Genomic DNA, 20,879 nt, shown 5'->3' with positions numbered 1-20,879 from the left:
GCTGGCACACACACACCAGCATACACAACATGCAGCACGCACGCCAGCCGCACCAAACTCCGATGTCTGCCACCGCAAAAGGAACGAGATAAGTGCTGAGGCGCACGGAGTTGAAAGGGGGAGGGGAATGAGGCAAGCACACACAAAACAGAGAGCTCGCGGCCTACGCGGTATAAAGCATGGCAGCGAGGAGGAGAGATTAAATGCGAGCTCGCGACGCAGGGGCCGCTGCTGTTTGAGAGGGAAGAGGGGAACGCGAGAGAGGAGGAGTCACTCTCTAGCCAGTGCGGCCCTCGGCGCAGCAACCGCCAGCTGTCTCTGAGGCTGAGTCACCGTTTAGTCAGCACGAAGGGGGCCGTATACTGAACTGCCATCATTTTCTTGATATTTTGAATCGCTCAACTTAACCGACCATGCGTTTGTGCACCGGACTGCCGCCACATTTTAAATGAAAATGCGAGTTAGTAGACGGAAAGATGAGCATGTAGCCATACCCAGCGCCCTCCTGGATTAAGGAACAGATGCTGTAATTATTATAGTGCAGCGAAATCTGCGGAATTATTGAAATACTTGGAGTCGTAGCTATTTTCTAAATTGGATACAATTAACACTAAGCATGCAGGCCATGCTGAGAGTAGAAGAATTGAAGCTCGACACATGATGCCTATATTGAATATTTGCAGAAGGTAGACGAAAGCCATATATTGCTAATATACAATCACTGTGGCGCCTACATAATAAGGGCCCCGATGAGGTTATATAAAGTCCTGTGAATGCCAGGCATATATGGCCCTAGTCTGTATATATAAGATCATGATGATGCCATATATGCCCTTTATAAGGCCACATAGGGTCGCGCGGATACCATATATGCCCCTGATAAAGCCATATAAGGTCCCGTTAGCCGTTCAGATATGGATAATATGTTGCATGATATGGCCAAATCTGAGCCATATAAGGGCAAAATTTTGCACATATATGACCTTATCTGGCCCAGATAAGGTCTTATTTTCTGCCCTATATATTTGTATCTGGCAACATATGCTCCATATCTGGAGCAGATATGGGATTTTCGTAAGGGGTGGGTTGCCATTACCTTCTTCAGTAAATCACATTTTGTCAGAACTCTCTGCCGTGACCTGTCTATCTTGGGCGGCCCTACACAGCAGAGCTCACGACTTCATCGAGTTTCGCAAGCCCCTCCGCCGTGACAAGGCAGTGATCCATTAAGGGGTAAGACGCTATACGCTATGGTTATTGTTAATAACCCTCTGCAAGGCACTGCCAGAAATCTATCTTGTGTTTACTACAACTTTGCACGACCATTAGCTGTAACCAGCATGAACTATGTGTGTCACTTCGTTGTCACAAGCCGGTACTCGCTGCCTTGCGAGAGTGCACAGGAGCACTTGTACAATTGAAACCGTTTCCTCACAATCGAAACTTTGTTTATGCCAGCAGAACACGGGCCAGCACGCACGTATTCCTACAATAGAATAATTGACGCGTAACACACACTAGACCACCATTTTTATCACATTTTGTTATTAAGTTCTTATAGTTTGACAACACATTCAGTGTAACATTTTTTTGTAATGAGGGGACATGCCAAAGAAACATTTTGTATGCATGCTCATAGTCTCATACATGTTTTTCAAATGAATTGTTAATGTTGCAAGAGCAAGACATTTGGTGCTGTTGAGTCTCGGGTTTGTCTTCAGGTAGACGCCGAGAGTATTTGATGTGCGTACACCACGGGTACCCACAGCAATCTGTGTAGGAGAGAGTTATACTAGCAGACAGGCCGCCAATGGACATCTCTAGTTTACGCCGTGCGACTGCGTTGACTTATTTCTTGCCTCAGGTTTTTCAAGCTGCACCCACGCTGACCCCCCCTCCCTCCGTTCCTCCGTTCCCCTCCGTTTCAACGTTTTACCCGTCTGTTTAGGATTTCAAAACTAGGGCTACTCGCAGAGGTATAACGAGCCGTTTAGTAAAAACGATGTCGACAGCGAAGGGCACCAAAATGGCATGCGTATTCGTCGCGCGCATCCCTGCAGTCTTTACAGGAAGTTGATTACCTGTACTGTCGCGGCTCAGCACGTGCTCAAAAACACATTTTGGATCAGCGAAAATCGTTGATGGCGTATCGCCTGCTTGGAACCGTTCGACCAACTTCACAGCTCAAAAGCAATTTTTTCGCTCAGCTGACAGGAAGCGGAGCTCAAGTTGCCGTGTCTCCTCCCAGAAGACGGCACAGCAGGCGGAGGTAGCGTTTGAGTCTGTTTTGTTTATTTCCATGCTTTTGTTGGTTGTTGGTGTCTCCTTGCTCTCAAAAAGAGGAGCGATAATGTCGTTGTGAAAGGTGCGGAGCTCCTGATCAGAAAACAAGTGAGCACCGGTGTGCCATTGGTCTGTAACGTTTTAAAGATAATTCTCCTTTGGCTCTATGCTCATTTTGATAGGTTAGAAAACACTCCTCAGAAGCTGGTAAGACTGGTCTAAGGAGATATTTTGATGCAAAGAGGAAGACTTGGACTGGGACTCTTGGTGGATATTTGGAGAAGCAGCTCAAACTTTGTCAAGGTTTACGCTGGCAGCGCTCCCAAAGAACGAGGAACGGTTATGCGGAGCGCGTAGTCGGTCACACATGGCAGGGTAGCTTCAAAGGCGAACTCTTGGCCGATATTTCCGATCATCAAGGATCATAGAGGAGACCCGAAACGAAGTGTTAAATGTTGTAAATGAATTGGACTATACAAGTGCGTCAATAACCAGACGCAGGCTAGCACTCCTTCGGCAACACGTCGCACCTAAACGTACCACATCTCTACTCAGGACACACATTGAGGAACGGCCATCTCTACGTTTTGCAAAACTCTAACTATTGGTAACTTTGCAAACAGAAACAGGGACTTGAAAGAAACAGAAGATGAAAGTACGCGAAATAAAGAAACAGCTCTAACAGACAGGACGACTGAAAGGCGAGACACACCTGTGTCTCCGTCGCCTTTCCACTCGTCTTGTCTGTTAGCGCTGTTTCTTCATTTCGGTCCATATGGCACAGCGAGCCCGACAAAGCCGACTTCGTGAAAGTACGCGGCAATGTTTCTATACCATCCCGCTTTCATGCTGTTATAAGTTCAACCACACGGAACACAACCTAATGTGCGAAAGCCAGCGCCTAAAACCAGAATTGATAAGAGCTCTATGAATGTCATGCTTCGTCTATCGTCCTTTTGTGGTCTATACATCGCAAAGGTAAGAATACATCGCAAAGTTTTCTCGCCGCTGACTGACGAGTGTCTAGGGCAGTAGTTTGTGCCCGGTAGGTTTAAAAAGGCAGCCACAAGTGTTCTCCAGCATTATATGCTAGCAGTGACGTAAAGACAAATTTCTTTCACAAGATCAGAATATCAGGGTTTTGACGGTTTCGTGTCAAGGCAGAAAGCACAGATGCCGCATCTCAGTGCGAGAGGTAAATTTCTTGGGTGCCAGTGTGTCAGAAGCGGTTTTTACGTGATTGTTCTGAACCTTTTACTGAGCGTTTTACCACGCGGGAAGATATAATCGCCATTCGTCCATCAAACGTGTGCGCCGTTGAGTGGTGGTCATGACTTCTGCAATCATGAGAACACTGTTTGTATGTGGTGTTCTGCACTGCGATGCCTTCAAGGGTAATGAACAGCTTTCACTTCTTTATAAGTGCCAATTTGATTGAGTGCTTTCAGTGACAGCTTTGTTCCACGAGTAGTAACGGTGAGCGTAATTCCTAAATTTTTATCGTTGTAATCTCAAGACACAATGTGTCTTAATACATGCTGAAAATGTCAGTAGGTAATGATATAAAATATATCAATAACAGTGATACTTTGGTTTTCCTAGCGAACTGCGGTCACCGATAGCACATCATGCGGCGTTATTGAGCATCTGTTACTTTTCTCTACAATACTGTATATTGTGTCCAATGCGCAAAGTGCCTTTTGTTCTCTGAATATAAGGAATTATAATGCAAGAGGACATTACCCTACAAGCAATTACCAATAATTTCAGAGGTATTATTACTGAGTGCGCTGTACAAGTAGGCAGTACGAGAGTTAGAGAGTATACTGGTAAGCTGTCTAAGCTAGGAGACGAAAGATTTGATTAAGAAACGCCAGAGTATGAAAGCTTCCAACCCAACCGACCAAATATAATTGGCCGAGATATCAAAGTTAATCATTAAGCGCAAGATGGCCGATATAAGAAGGTATAACACGGAGAAAATTAGGCATGCCGTAAAGAACGGCGGAAGCCTTAAAGCGGCAAAGAACAAATTGGGCATAGGCAAAAACCACATGTATGCGATAAGGGACAAGGCGGGCAACGTCATCACGAATATGGACAAGATAGTCAAAGTAGCCGAGGAGTTCTATACTGATCTCTACAGTAGCCAAAATAGTCAGGACCGTAATGAGATTGGCGGTAGGGGAAAATAGTCAGACGTTCCACCAGTGAAGAAGGACGAGATCAAGAAAGCATAAGAAACTATGAAAAGGGGAAATCAGCTGGAGAGGATCAGATAGCTACAGATTTTTTCATGGACGGAGGGGATATCGTGCTAGAAAAACTGGCAACCCTTATATGCAGTACCTGGTGTCATCGATGGTACCGGAACCATAGAATAATGCAAACATTACCCTCATTCATAAGAAAGGGGACTCTAAGGACCTTAAAAATTACAGACAAATTAGCTTACTGTCTGTTACGTATAAGGTATTTACTAAGGTAATCGCTAATGGAATCAGGATAACCTTACACTGCAATGAAGCAAAGGATCAAGGAGGCTTGGTTGGTTGGTTTGTGGGGTTTAACGTCCCAAAGCGACTCAGGCTATGAGAGACGCCGTAGTGGAGGACTCTGGAAATTTCGACCACCTGGGGTCTTTAACGTGCACTGACATCGCACAGCACACGGGCGCCTTGCTGTTCGCCTCCATCGAAAAGCGGCCGCAGAGGCCGGGATTCGATCCCGCTTCCTTGGGAACAGTAGTCGAGCGCCGTCACCACTGCGCCACCCCGGCGGGGGATCAAGAAGGTTTTCGGAAACGGCACTCTACTATCGATCATATCCATACCATCAATCAAGTGGTAGAAAATTGCTCGGAATATAACCAGCTCTTATACATAGCATTAATTGATTACGAAAAAGCATTTGACTCAGTTAAAACCTCGGTGGTGACGCAGGCATTGCGAAATCAGGGGGTGAATGAGCCGTACGTGAAAGTGCTGGAAGATATATATCGTGGCTGCACAACAACCATAGTTCTGCATAAATAAGGTACCAAAATTTCCATTAAAAGAGCTGTTAGGCAAGCAGACACAATCTCCTCGGTACTATTCACAGCTTGCTTAGAGGAAGTATTCAGAGACTTGGAATGGGAGCAGTTAGGCATAAGGGTAGACGGAGAATACCTCAGTAATCTGCGATTTGCTGATGACAATGCCTTGCAAAGTAACTCGGGGGATGAACTGAAATAATGATTGATGACCTATACAAGAAACGTAGAAAAGTAGGCTTAAAAATCAATATGCAGAATACTAAGGTAATGTTCAACAGCCTCGGGAAGAAACAGCAGTTTACGTTTGTTATCGAAGTACTGGAAGTAACAGGCAAATATCTCTACTTAGGACAGGTAGTAAGCGCAGATCCAAACCATGAAAATAAAATAACAAGAACAATAAGATTGGGATGAAAGGCATTTGGCAAGCACTCACAGATTATGACTAGCAGCTTACCGGTATCGCTAAAGAGGAAAGTATATAACAGTTGCATCTTACCTGCACTCACCCATGGGGCTCAAACGTGGAGGCTAACCAAGAGAGTTCTACTTAAGTTGAGGGCAGCTGAGAGGGCTATAGAACGAAAAATGGTAGGGGTAACATTAAGAGATAGGAAGCCTACAGAGTGGGTTAGAGAAATAACTCAAGTTACCGACATTCTAGTGGAAATTAAGAAGAAGAAATGGACATGGGCAGGATATGTAGTGCGAAGAGAGCATAACCGATGGTCGCTTAAGGTAACAAAATGAATTGCAAGGGAAGGAAAGCGTAGGAGGGGGCGGCGGAAAGTTAGGTGGGCTAATGAGGTTAAGAAGTACTCAGTGATCAAGTGGATGCAGCTAGCATAGAACCGGGTTAATTGGAGAAATATGGGAGAGGCCTTCGCCTGGCAGTGGGTATAGTCAGGCTGATGATGATGATGATGAATGCAAGAGGAAAAAAGATTCATGCGTTCACAAAACCCCGTTTAGCGTTAGCCGTCAATCTCAATAAAAGCGAAAAGTTATGTATAAAATAAAATACTTGAAATACCTTTTTATTTCTGAAAGGAAAGTTACGATTGTTAACCATTACGTCTATCTGGAAAGGAAACCAACTAAACCTATTCGCTACTTAGCAGTTACCTAACTATTCTCTTCAAAGAATTTAACTTCGGATGAACATACACATGAACATAACTTCGGATGAACATACCTTCGGATGAACAAATTCTTGTCAGGCTTTTAAAGCCTGACAAGAATTTGGCACTACGACACTGTAGACACAATTCTTATATCGTAATATGTACGAAATAAAAGTAATTGAAATTTTGAGCGTCTGCTTTTTCCCTTCTTCAGTAGAGTTGCCAAGCAATTGTATAGCGGTACAAACTAAAACCTGCAACAAAAATCTATTCCGATGCAGAGCTAATATGATTTTTTTTACCCTATAAAGAGGTATGATTTCACTAAAGGTAAGCTTTCAGTTGAGCAGAAGCGCGGTTTCAAATACGATATTCCAGTTTATCACTTCTAGTTTTGAGGCGCTGAAAACTGACGCGAATGCCATGTTATCTACTGATGCTGGAAGAAAATAGCAAAAGAATGAACTGCAGGCCCACGTTTTCACTAGCGCTTGTGCGACGGCCACCTTTTCAGGGCTACTCTGCCTTACTGCGGAGCAACCTTGCGTAAAGATGAACGCTAAGTCCTGGTTCACTGAGTCTGGGCTTAGTGTTCATTTTTCTCGAGGTGGCTCCTTGAAGCACACGAGCAAAGTAAAGCCGCAGACACGTAAAATATTTATTGATTTGATCCCATATAAATATATAGCCTGTAGTTCGCCTCTTTTGTAGATATGTTATCGGCAGATATTTTCAGTCATTAAAACTTGCTTACTTCTGCCGCGAGAATGTGTTGCTGCCCTAAATGTTCTAAATTATTACTGTTGAAATTTTGATGTTGAGTTTGAATCCCGAATTAGTTACATTTGTTCCTTGATTTTCAAAATTCACTCAAAACTATTGATCGCTTACAAAAAAAAGATGCGCATTCTTGAAATTAATCTGTGTATTTTGCGGTTGCCAGAATCTTTTTCATGCGGTTTCAAGTTTTTAGCTTCATTTAGTTTTCAATATTAGGGAAAGGAAAACAAACTGGAATTCAAAACGCGAACTCGTCGCATGGCAAATATTGTTATGTGCCTAAAAATAGTGGTGGCACTGAAGGTGAGCCAGGGTGATGTCGGAGTGATTAGGCAATAAACCAAATGAAAGAGTAATTTCTGCATCCTGCTACGTGTACAAGGTCTGTACCTGGCTTTTCTGTTATATGGGCCTCTCAGCAGGGTTGTGATGCTGAATTGTCAGGCTGCGCGCATATGGCTCGTGTTGAACTTTGAATCTGTCATGAGCGCATGGTGTGCAGAAAAGGCTTAAGCAGCTGGGCATGTATGGCGGGAAAATTCTTTCTTGCACTCACCTGGCAACGCTGAATTATAGCCGTGTGCAGATAATGCGACCACATTGAATGTGAACGACAGATATTTACTAACACGTACACCACGGTATAACGCAAAATCGTAGTCCACCTTTTGGACACGGCGAAAAAACAGGGCGCTTATTAAGGCATATGTATTGTCGCGTTAGTTCGACAATGACTAAAATAACTTCTACTGCCAGTGGAGATGATAAATGATAAAGTTTAAAGCAATAGAGTTGGCCTTTGCTTCCTGCTTTCATGTTTCAACGTGCAATGCCTTCCAGTAGATGCACCTGTCCATTTTAATAATCGCATTATTGATTGTGAAGGAAAAAATCTCCGCACTAAGATGGTGCATTCGACTCAAAAAGTAGCGGAGGCTTTTCAGCACAGGACCTCGCTTCCCCGCAGCCTCCTTCCCTTTTGCACATTGCTGAGTGTTACAGTAGTGAAGTCATTTATCAATTACAAACCACCAAGTGTGTTTAGTCATGCCTAGACAAATACACATGTCACATTTGAGCCCAGTCTTTGAAGTATCGGGTTAGCTCTGTTATAGCCTGTAAAAAAAAGGATTCCAAATTCCTCTTCACAGGTCACAAAAATGCACTAAACAAGAACTAATTTATGTTCTGTTTTCCTAGTATATTTTACTCCAAATAAATATTGTGGAACATTCTCTTAAAACAATCATAATGAAGTGGTGGTGTTACTGAAATTTCTGAGGTGGGACACAAGACAGCAAGCGCTTCAACAAAACTTTTTTTTCATCTTGAACGAGTGCACGAGGATGTGTAATGAAAAAAAGCGCATTTATGAGCAAACAAAAGCGAAAACAGCTTTCCAAGGATATGACAGCCGTCACAACATCCATTATTCCGGTCTGCGACCAAACATCCTGTGTACAGCTTCTCTAGCCCAATTAAATGATAGCCACGCTCGAGAACGAAAATCGTACTGTTACTCAAGCTCGAGTGTATGACAAGCAGGTTATTGTTCTTAGTGAAGAAAAAATGATCAGAATAATGGTTACACGTTGTGTAGAAGACATTTGCCCGGCCCGCACACAAGCGTAGCCACACTCATACATGGCAAAATTACTTTTGAAAAGGAATTAAATTACATTACTAATTACTTTGTTGAATATTGCAGAAAAGTAATTAAAATAATTTACTCATTACTGCTCCTAAAGAGTAATGAAATTACATTGCAATTACCTCGACTGAGTAATTCAGTTACTTTGAAATAACTTTCTAGTTTTCATTTATGCAAAAACCAAGTAAAGCTGGTAAACAAAACAACAACTTGTTCTCCAGACAGGAAGCACGCACATTCTTTGGTCTTCCTGCCAAATTCCGTCCCAGAGAACTATTGCTTCCCTCTTTTCTACAGCACTTGACGTTGAAAAAATAAGACAACCACAAACGAAATAACAACAACAAAAGCAGAAGCATGGTTGAACGGTCGTGAAATGAGCGGCAAACTGAGCGTCTTGCTGGCCCGGAGCTGTCTCCGCCATTTGAAGGTCCGGAAGAAGCTAGGCTATGTATTGCTTCCGTAGTCCTAAGAATCGTTCTCGGCACCTTTCGCTCATTAATTCTCACGCCACGGCGGCTCACGGCATGCACCTTTCTGCCTGTCTATCCCGCCCCAACCCTCCCTCGCCCCGTGGGTACTAGTGTAACCAGGCACCACTGTGCCCTAGCCGACGCAACACGCCGCGCTTCCAACTAGTTTTCAACTCCGGCCTTCTTGCACCATATGTCCCTTCGGCATTCCCTTGACGCCTTGTTTCCTGCTGCTTGGAAATAGGTTGCCATGGGATAGCTGCACTGTGAACTGCTACACAGGAGGTCTCAGGCGCACTGTTTTGCTCAATTATGTCCCGTTTTGCCGATCCGTAACGCTGGCTTCGGCTTGTGGCACGTCGTTCCTGCTTTCGCAGCATTCTACTTCGTTGTCTATTGAAGTTTAAGAAAAAGTAATTTCGAAAGTAAATAATTACTTTTGCTCGATATTACTGCCAAAATGTAACTCATTATATTACTAAATTACCAAACCAAAAAAGTAATTCATTACAATATAAATTACTGGAAAAAGTAATTAAATTACAGTAATTTCATTACTGTACTGCCATATATGGCAACATTACACAGAATCGCGTGGCCACTTATTGATAAGACCGAGAGCACACAGAATGTCGCTCTTCGATTCGCCATCAGGAACCGCGCTATGATAGCGTAAACTATACGCGGCGCGTAGCAAGCATGCTGGCTCGGGGCGAGGTGCCGCCAGATTTTATTCGTGGATCATTCTTTTTAATTTTCGTAGCGCAGAGTATAAACGTGAATTCACCTCTTCGCTCTATCACGGGAATGCAGCCCACGAACAGCTAGCTGGGTGGCTTCATACTACGGAGCGGTGGGGATAATCAGTGCAATGAGAAATGAATTTATGACGGCAGTCCTGGAGTAATCTACGTTGTACGGTCTCTAAGATACTGTGCTAGCTTACAACCATATGATAATGCGTATGTATGGGGTAATTAGACACGAAATCATTCGTTAATTTTTGAGCGAGTAGAAAACCGAATGTACGCACACGGTTGGCGTTAAGGCTTTCCCGCATACGTTGAAGGCGAAGTTTAGTTGTCCGCTGAATTTTTATATATCAACAAATATGCATGGGGGGGAGCTAAATCGGCGGCTTGATCTGAGCAAAATCTGATCATTCTTTCAATTTCTTCACAGTGCTGCCCAGACAATATGTCTTTTTCTATTTTCTTTTAGGTATGAGGAAAACTGGCACCTACATAACCGTTTCTTCCTATAGTGGGCTGACGAGCTACGGATATTTTGAGATGAACTGGTTTGGCATTCCGGAAGAACTCATCGGGAAAACAGTCGCAGTGCTGTCGAAGAAGAATCCTCCCGTGATATATTCTGATATATTATCGTTCGCGGTCGTTACTCGCCGATCCGACAGGTTTTCAACGAATATAGCAGCACCGAACTACAACTTGACCACCCTTATGAAAGGAGAATGCCTCGGTTACTGGGCCCTCATTCTGGGTGAAGCAAGAACCAAAGGAAAAGCGAACGTGCTGTATTCTTCGTGCTTCAAGCCGAGGCCTCGGTGGATGCGAACGTACAACTGCACATTATCTCAGCTCAGCATCAGAAAGATGCTCATTCCAGGAACGCACAATTCTGGAATGTACTACACTGGTTACCTGCATCCTCATCAGTTGTACACTTACAACCAATACGAAAGCATTAGTCATCAGCTAGCCTATGGAATACGCAGCCTAGATCTGAGGGTGCAGTTTTATTCAGGTGATTTTTACGTCACACATGGCAGCTGGCGAGGGCCTGCAACAATAAAAGAAATACTTGAAAATGTACTTGAATTCGTCAAAAAAACAGGAGAACTTGTTCTTTTGGATTTCCATCGGTTTACAGTAGGATTTAATCCGCGGTACGATAACGTCTCTGCAAGGCATCAGCACTTGGTTGAACTCATTGTTAACGTTCTCGCTGATGTCATTCTTGAAAAAGATGCCCAGTGGATGAGCATAGAAGGCATTTTTCGTAAATGCGACAAAACCAATTCTACAGTTGGTTGCGTTATGGTGTTTTACAATGCAGCATATTCAGGTCCTCAAGGCAAATACTTAGGCAGTGGTATTGAACAAAAATGGCCGAACGCACATAACGAAAAAGACCTCCTAAAATACTTGGACACAGAAGCATGTCGTCACGAGTTTTGGCAGCTCACATCTATAATGGCAGAGCTTACTCCTTCATTTCCGAGTCTCATTGCAGGAACCCGTCAGGCCGCTCAGTGGATCAATCATAAAATTACGGAGCATTTCAGAGCAGCGTACAACCGTTGTGCGGCAATAATTTCTACTGATTACTTTCGTGGCAATGGAATCATTGATGTAGCCATTGAGGCTAATCTTGAGCTCGGACAGCAAAAACTACACGACCGTCGTTGCAGTGATATCGACGAGTGGTGATTCATCGATGTTCTACTATAATATCACTGTGCCTGTTTCAATAAACGTATATACTTTGCTTTTTTACCATTTACACAAAGTATTATGTAGCAGTGTTTGTTAATACCTATGGCCGTACTAAGCCATCACACATGCGGCACGTGCTAGAACTGAATTATTTCTCTCACATCAAGCACTTCAGTGGATAACGCGTTTTCTTGTTGACATGGACCCAAATTTTGCGCTTAAGGAATAAGCTATACAGGAGCATTCATATATATTAGTAGAGAAATGCTTTGTAGGGTTGCCACGCAGGGGACATCTTTTAGCTACATTTAGAAAAGCTACCAAAACCTTATCCTTTACTCGGAGATTTTATTGCCCATTCCTCCTTACGGAGAAGCCAAAAAACAGACACCAGAGGACATATTTTTGATTTCATCCTTTTGTCTTTTAAACAAAGGCAAGCACCCCCCCCCCCCCCCCTCATGCTGCTCTTCTACCAGTAGAAAAATGAGTTGCTTGGATTTATCGTTTTGTTCACCCTCGGTTTGTTATCGATTTCAAATGGGGCGTCTTCGACAATCCATTTTATAGTGCTCATCTACATTTCTTAAGAAATCTAACTTCCTCACCATTCATCACATTAACAAAACCACGGCGTTTGAAGTTTCAGTTTCAGACAGGCAATCATTTTGCTCCGAAGCAACCTCATAACAGACGTCTCAGATGACATCATCATGGATAAGCAAATGAAAAATTTAACACATTCTTTGTGCGGAACACTCAGCTATCTCTCAGGGTTCAGGGGATCAAAAATACAGTCTGGTACACACAGGAGTGCAAACAAACAACAAAAAGACAGTATCGAACCTGAGGAGTATTTCAGAAATATTCAGCGCACGAATATCATAAACTAAAAAAAGCTAGAGCAATGGCATGGTACACTCGCCGAAAGGCTAAAAAGAATCATGGCAGAAAACGAGTCTTCAATACATAGCTTCACTACGCCCAAAAACATGTTATAGCAGGTTCAAAAACTAGATGGAAAAATCTCCTCCTTTACAATTACGCTTTTGTCCCCCCCCCCCCCTCGCTCCCACGCCATGGTATAAAAAATAAGAAAAGAACCAGCAGACCTATTGGATGAACACTTTGCCGCAGATTCAAGTTCTGCGCATCATACACGTTCCTTTTTAGCATACACATCAACAGGTAAAATACAAAATCATTCAATATTGGGTAGCACAAAACCTTTTCACTGTTTCATTACATTTGACGACATTAAGAGATTACCGTTGGTTGCAAATTACACTGTCTCAGACTCTGCTGTAATCCACTTCGATATGTCAGCCTATATATCTGAATCATCAGTAGGAATACTTTTGAAACTATTTCATAAAATATGGACATCGGGAATAGTCCCAAAGGCCCAGATGAAAGCCATTCTAGTGCCACTTTTCAAGCCTGGAAAGTCGCCACATTCAGCAACTAGTTGTACACCCATAGCCATGAACAGCTGTCTCACAAAGTAGTTTGAAATTATTCTGAATATAATTGACTGTGTTTGTTTTCAAATCCTGAAACCTGCTTGACACTCAGCAGTGTGGGTTCAAGAAAACATGTTCTACTATTGGTCCCCTTGTCCGCCTCGAAAATACAGCTAAAGGAGCCTATATACACAGGCGACACTGTCTTGCTATCTTTATTTAACTTCGAAAAAACCTAGAACACCACATGAAGGTTTGGGATCTTGCGCGAATTGGGAGAGCTTGAACTTTGCTGCAGAATGCTAAAATAGTTTACTGAAAGTCAGTCTAGCCAGTCATCTAAAGTACTATTTGGTTCCATAATGTCTAAAACCTTCACCCAAGAAAATGGTGTGCCTCAGGGGTGCCATTTTAAGTACTACTCTTTTCCTAGTAAACATGAACTCCATAGCAAAACTAATCCCGAAGCCAATCATGTACTCAGTCTATCTCGAGGACCTACAGATATCATATGCATTTTCTAGTGTATCAACGCGCGGGGGACAAATCCAGTTTACAAAAAATAAAGTAGTGAAATGGACAGCTAGAAACTGCTTCAGGTTCTTCACACAAAAGTCAATAGCTGCTTTGTTCTCACTCAGACGAGCTTTGCACACCAATTCCACAGTTTATCTCAATGACGCTGTTCTATCAATCAAACACGAACACAAATTTCCGGGCATTACATTCGGCTGAAAGCTGACTTTCCTCCCTCACTTAAACGCGCTCAAAAAGAAAACCTCGTGATTTATGTACTACATACTTAATTTGCTGTCACGCAAACACTGGGAATGAACAGGACATGCCTTTTATAGATTTATCTTCTGTCGTGCGCTCGTGCCTAGCTTACGAATGAATAATGTATGGGTCTACAAGGTCCCCATGTATGAAACGATCTGACCCAGTGGCCAACATAAGTTCGCGCTTCTCAACAGGTGCCTACAGGACATCACCCGTAAAAATCTTTCACGTGGAAACAAACAAGCCATCGCTTAAGTATAGAGGAACCGCACCCACATTTTCTTACATCGTGAGAATGCATTCAGTACTGAAATGCCTTTGCTACATGATCGTTACAAAATGCCTATTCGGGACACCGTTCAATAGCAAGGCCCCAGCTGTCAGGACTCACCTGTTTCGTTTCAAAGTTGATACACGACCTGATGTTGTGCATTGCCTCTACCCTCTGCTACCTAGGTACAATTTACAAAATATATTCGACTTCACACTTACAAATTTCAACGAAAAACATCTCATCACTACTTACTACCGGAGATCCAAGCACTCAAATAAAAATAGAAGAATTTTAAAACATTCTATACTAATGGTTCTATACTATACTAAACAGCATTTATGTGGGCATTGCCATAGTAGAAGATAAAAGAGAAAATGTACGGTTGCCTGAGTGTGCCTTCTTTTTCACTGCGGAGTGTTACGCTGCATCCGCAGCTGTTGAAACAGTAATAAACGATAATTCGAAGAGCAGTATCATGTAATCCGATTCCGTGCGTGTGCTCACCGTCCTTCGCCATGGAAATGCAACTAAACCATTATTAGCCAATATTATGCACAAAATGGCAACTGCTACTGCACAGGGACTGAAAATAAAACTTTGTCGGTTCCCAAGTCACCTAAGAATCAAAGGGAATGAGAAGGTAGATGCATGTGCGGCTCAAGTTAGAGAGAGAAAAATACCGATTGCACATTTACAATTTAAAATTTTCATTAAGTGAGTACTTTGTAAACATAAAAATAAATGGCGGTCCACTTGGAATAATGCAATAAATACCAAACTTGGTTTGAGAAAGCCTGTTTTGGGAGGATGGAAATCAAGTACTCACCTTGAACGTGTTAAGGAAGAGATTGTAAGCAGCCTTCGTATAGGACGCGAACATCTCATATTTAATTTTCTACTCATAAAACAATACAAACCCATACGCGATGTAAGCAGTGATGACCTCACTGTAACCCATGCCTTATAATAATGTAGAAATGTGAAACACTAAAGAGCAAACATTTCACAATGTTCTACAAGGACGATACCTTTTAACCCGGCATTGGTTTTAGATGAAAATGCCGTTGTCGACTTTACTGCATTACAATTTTTAAAGGAAGCTAATATTAGTAAAATAAGATTGTCACTTGCTTCCGGGTGTCAAGAAAATAGGAAAAAAGAGGCTGGAGTGTGATCAAGAAGAAGCAGAAGCTGGTTTGTCTTAGGAACTCTCAGGGCCTAGACTAAAACAAAAATACCCGTAACGTACTCAGTCCGTAACAGTTGTGATGGAGCCTGCGGAGCTAATCAACACGCATTCCCGTTGTCGTCGACGAAGCCCAAGACACACTGGTTTACCGCGTCTACCTTCCAATATGGCTCAAGTTTGCGACGCCGGCTGAGCAACAGCTGCAGTGAGCAAGAGGCAGCATTATCGCAAGCCGCGCACATTTGGTGCAAAACCGGAAGAGGACATGGAAGAGTGGTTGACCAACTACGAACGCGTGAGCCGGTAAAATCATTGGTATTCAAGCGTGAAACTTGCGAAAGTTGTCTTTTTTGGACTGCACGGCACTAATTTGGTTCGATATTCATTACGAATCACCAGTTGGGATCGTCTCACAAAAGAAATCAAGAAGCGTTTGGCGACCTATCCGCGAAAAAGAAACGTACAGAGCAAACGTTGCTGTCGCGAGCCCAGATACCGGGCGAGAAGTGCATCACTTAAGTCGAGGACATTGTGAACTTGTGCAAGATCGTAAGCCGACAGATGTCTAAAGAAGATAAAGTCGGACGCTTACTCAAAGAAATCGCTGAAGACGTATGCACCGTTCCTTATTAGCAAAAATATAGTTTGAACTCCACTGCTGACGTAATCAGACACTGCCATACCTTTGAAAGCTTCATGTTGCGTCGCATCACACCTATCTTTTGCGACTGGCCAACATAACATCCGTCGCGAGCATTGATGTAACTGCTCCGGAGTCGATAGTAGATCTTGTACGCCAGATTGTTCGAGAACTGCTGCGCAACAAAGATTCTGCGTTCCAGGAGGAACATCTATATGACGGTTGCAAGCTGCAGGCGGAGCCCGCGATTCTGTCAGCTTACTGGACTCCAGCTCGAAATTCGCCATGATTTGACGACCGCAGACAATATGCCGGCTTAGTCTCTTCCCAGCAGCGGATGGGTTGAAGAATCGCTAACAGAAGCAGGGTGGTACGTCAGCACCGTAGGCCCCACTACAATGACCGATGGCGCCGCAACCTGTGTGTTACAACTGTTTCATGACTGGACACACCTCCTGGTACTGTCGTCGGCGAGGTCTGCTTCCATAGGAACGTCGCGTTTTGCCCAACACTTCTGATCGCCTTAATACGGAATTTCAACCACCGACAGACACCTATGGACGCTCATGATACCTACCGCCCGGCACAGATGCGAAATTCCTCGCCTGTTTCGACCGCAACTTGTTGCCGACAACCCAAGACAGTGACGCTTACCGTCTCCTCTCCGCTGTTCATCACCTTCGGGAAACTAGATGGCGTGTTCGATGGAGGTGAGGTCGCCAGAAAATCAACGTTACCAATACCTTTGCTTGTATTTATATCAGAGAACAAACTCGAAGTATTCATTGACGGCATTCGCACAATGGCACTGACATTGGAGCAACAGTCTGTTATAATTTTAGAGCTAAGAATCGTTTGAGACTTAAAGTCAGGCTCAGCGTGAATCAAACTGTGGTATTCCATGGTGTTGACGGTGAATCAATGTTGCCTCCGGGGGCGTGCTGAGCGAACGTTGTAAATGGCAGCGAATCGTTTCGAACCGAAATCACAGCATTGCCTCGTTCCACACATAAATTAGGTCTAGGTATAGACTTTTGAAACAGTGTGGTGTAACGTTAGGTTGCCGGAATGGACAGATCTCACTGAATAGTACGTTGATGTCAGCTCTTGTAGAAGCTTCATCTGACGATTTGGGATCGCTTTCTTTTTCTGAAATTACAGTTTTACCTTCGATGTCTGGAGAATTAATGCAACTTATTTCATCTATAAAATTGAGTGAGGATTTCGACGCCGTAGTGGAACCTACAACACTTACTTGTGCAAAGAAGACAGTCGTGGTGGCTCGTTGCAAAGATTCAGTGACCAGAGGCCAAACCTTGCTGTGGACACTGAATTATTCAGACGGGAAGCCGTGTTACCTCGTCGCATACTCGCTCATTACGAGAAAGGGGTGTTGAATTGCGTGGCGGCACTAAGTGACGGTGATCTCGAAGCGGAAACATACCCTTCTGCCGAGTCGAATCCAGAAAGTGACAAAAATATCTTTGGGCACAAAACAGAGCCTAATTTTGGCTGTCATTTTTCTAAGCATGTATCCATTTGCGATTTCGGCACAGATCGTCTGCAACCAATTTCAGCTTCTCGCATTCATCATTAAATCTTCGTGACCCTTGCGCCCGGCTCGCTCGATGGGCATTGCGGTTGCAAGCGTTTAACTTCACTGTGGCATACAAAAGCGGCTGTCAACATGCTGACGCTGATTGTCGGTCCCGCTTGCCGCTTTCAACTGGTAGTGAAGGTGACAACTTTTATGACTACCTGGCGCTTATCTCGGCAACGTGTCTTGACCCTCAAGTGTTCCAGGCAGAACAACGCAACCATCAGACTGGCACCGCTCTTCTCTGCCGCTTATAATTCAAGAGAGGCGCGTTTCTGCGTTCGTGCCGGCCTGCTTTACAAGAAGAATTTCAACCCCGGAGGTGCACGCTTTCTTATCGTCGTGCCGGAAAACCTCCGTATTCCCGTTCTGGAAATGATGCACAACGATGCCACGTCGGGCTACTTGGGTGTCAGCCGGACCGTCCAAAACACACAGGAACGATCTTACAGGTTGAAAAGGCGTCAACCTACTCAGCGCTATGTAGCCAGCTGTGCCGAGTGCCAGCAGTACAAGCTCCCTACTTCCCTTCCACCAGGACAACTACACCCTATTGCACGTCCGACCGCACCCTTTGAGCAGGAAGGCGCCGACGTCTTGGGCCCTTTTCCGCGGTCTTCGACCGGTAATCGGTGGATAGGGGTAGGTGTGGATCATCTCACTCGATATTAAGAAGTAGCCGCCATACCCTCAGCTACTGCTTCCGAAGTGTCCCTATCTATTCTGCGATTTTTCGTCGTGTGACACGGCCCTCCTAGACTTGTGATAAATGAGAGTGGGCGCCAAGTTACAGCTGAAGTAATTGATGAACTCACTCGTCTCTGTGCCTTCGACTACCTTCATTCAACGCCGTACCATCCTCAAACTAATGGGCTTGTTGAACGCATCAACAGCCGTCTGACCACTATGTTGGCGATTTATGTCAATTCTGAATCCAAGAACTGGGATGACGTCCTCCCTTTCATTACGTACGAGAGACGACTGGCCAAGGGACGACTGGCTGCAGTCCGTTTTACCTCCTTTATGATCCTGTTCTCCTGAGCTGTCTCGATACCGTTCATTTCTTCCTCCACAACGAGCCTTCTATCGCTGCCACTCTAGGTCGAGCCGAAGAAGCTGGCCGCATTGCCCGCCTATGCACACTGGACTCACAGCAGCGTTCCAAGGAGCGTTAGGGGAACCCATGCCCATATGTTTTATAGGCTCCCGGTAATATAGTGTTGCTGTGGACGCCACTGCGCAAACGTGGTTTATCCCAGAAGCTACTGTTTCACTACGCAGACATTTCGTTGTTCTGGAGCTCCTGAATGACACGAATTATTTGATATTACGCCGCACTGAAAGTGGCCGATGCTTACGCAGAACCCATGTGGCGAATGTCGCTCAGCTAAAAAGGCTCCATCCTCGTCACCTTACTCTAACGTCTTTCCCGCGGTGCTTCCTCTGCGAAGGGGGAAGTGTGATGTGTTTTGGGGCAGAAAGAGAAGGGAGAAGAAGCTGGAGTGTGAAGAAGAGGCAGCAGAAGCTGCCTTGCCTTAGTGACTCTCAGAGCCTAAACAAAAATAAACACTCCCGTTACGTGCTGAGTACGCTAAGAACTTTGGTTTGGGCTAGTTTGTTCGTAGCTGATTTTTGTTCTGAGGACAACGCGAAAGGGACGAAGAGAACGAAGGAACACGAAAACAACTGGACAGGCACCTGTCCTGTTGTTTTTGTGTTCCCTCTCTGTCTTCGTTCCTTTCGCGCTGTATTCAGAATCAACATCAGTACTGAGTATGTAACAATATGCGTAATATCAGTATAGTCCAGAACAATTACAACCAACAAATACAACAAACTATTACTTAAACAAGCTTGGCGTATGAATTCCTTAGTTACTTATGCGCCATTAAACCCAACACAACACAACAGTTTCTTTGGGTTTTTCTAACGAATGGGACACTTTCCCCAATTATGCACTAAAGGAGCACTGCTACCACTATCATCGATGCAACAGCGACAACTACAAGCATGTTTATGTACGTGAATTCACGTTTTTGCTCTAGTAAGAAGGCAACTCCGTAAAATCATCCCATTCCCAAAGAAAAATGCAGTCCTAGGGATGTACATGAGCTAAAGTTTAGTATGCTCAGTTATTAAATACAGATGACAATTTCCAAATGATGATGGAAACCAAGTGTTCGTGCCCCAAAAAACTGAGTACCTGTTTTCATTAGTCTGTATAAAACTTGTAAATGAATTTTGAAAGTACAGTGCTTAGTCCTCATGGACATCTCTCTCCTTGGACTCGAAAAATGCTTCAGTTCGCCGATTAGAATTCGTGGTAAGACAATTATTCTGAAATCGACAAAATGACAAACGCTATTTGTCCTTGCCTTCAGTATCTATTCTGAACATGTTTAACGCATACCAATGTTGTTGCTCAAAACGGAACGATTGAAGCTGGACTGAACTTGCCCCTTTTATAGTTGTTCTGTCGGACTTATGTTTCCGTAGCGCTGTTTAGAGTGCAAAGACTAGACTTGGCTTTTATGAGCATTGGACAGGAAACGCAGAACAGCAATGAGAAAGGCTTCGTCAAGAGCAAGCATACGTACCCCAGATTGAATGCCTTGTGAAAAGAAACTGGCAATGTTTATCCCGGTAAACCTGGTTACCCAAGAGTAAGCTCTGTTAAGCTTGCCTTTACGGGCATAATGAAATTTTTTCTCTATGCGATCTTCGTGCTATTAGTCAATATCGGTCTCAAGATGATAATGCTTTCTCTTCGTGCTGCTTCTTCGGGAGCAAAATTGATTTGATGATCAGACTCAGTATGGCGCCTGCGCAGAAGGATTGATGCACTTGGATCGTCCCGCACTTCTTACATGGAGGGACTTAGCAGCAAACCGCCACGGAAACATTTCTGACGCACCCATCTTGCTTAGGCATGCGGTATACAGCTTAGAGCTTAGGTTTCCATGATCGGGATGACCTCTCGAAAGTCACCGAGTAGTGCTACGGAAGAGGAAGAAGCGGGCAGTTGCATGGGCAGATGCGCTCGGGCTAGGCCGACTTCAGCGGTTTTGAATTCGAAGCCGCAATTGAGTAACCTTCGCAGTTGAGGTGCGAAGTGTAGAGCCACACTCT

General features: G+C 44.0%; 1 protein-coding gene across 1 annotated transcript; it reads left to right on the top strand.

The window, feature by feature from the left end:
- The first annotated feature begins 3,428 nt into the window (after nt 1-3,428).
- LOC146194874 (uncharacterized) lies at nt 3,429-11,874 on the top strand. The gene is made up of 2 exons (XM_084597577.1): nt 3,429-3,677; nt 10,570-11,874. The coding sequence occupies exons 1-2, from the start codon at nt 3,614-3,616 to the stop codon at nt 11,799-11,801; spliced, it is 1,296 nt and encodes a 431-aa protein (XP_084453703.1). The 5' UTR covers nt 3,429-3,613; the 3' UTR covers nt 11,802-11,874.
- Nucleotides 11,875-20,879: the final 9,005 nt, after the last annotated feature.

Source organism: Amblyomma maculatum, chromosome 3 (assembly GCF_055883805.1).
Source record: "Amblyomma maculatum isolate TAMU_Amacu chromosome 3, ASM5588380v1, whole genome shotgun sequence".
Lineage (NCBI taxonomy): Eukaryota > Metazoa > Arthropoda > Arachnida > Ixodida > Ixodidae > Amblyomma > Amblyomma maculatum.
This window is presented reverse-complemented; position numbering and strand designations above follow the sequence as displayed.

What these genes read in the sequence shown, in the direction of transcription:
- LOC146194874 (XM_084597577.1), top strand. Translation starts at nt 3,614, where the DNA reads ATGACTTCTGCAATCATGAGAACACTGTTTGTATGTGGTGTTCTGCAC. An exon ending in GCACTGCGATGCCTTCAAGG is followed by an intron (nt 3,678 to 10,569) that starts GTAATGAACAGC and finishes ATTTTCTTTTAG; the next exon opens with GTATGAGGAAAACTGGCACC.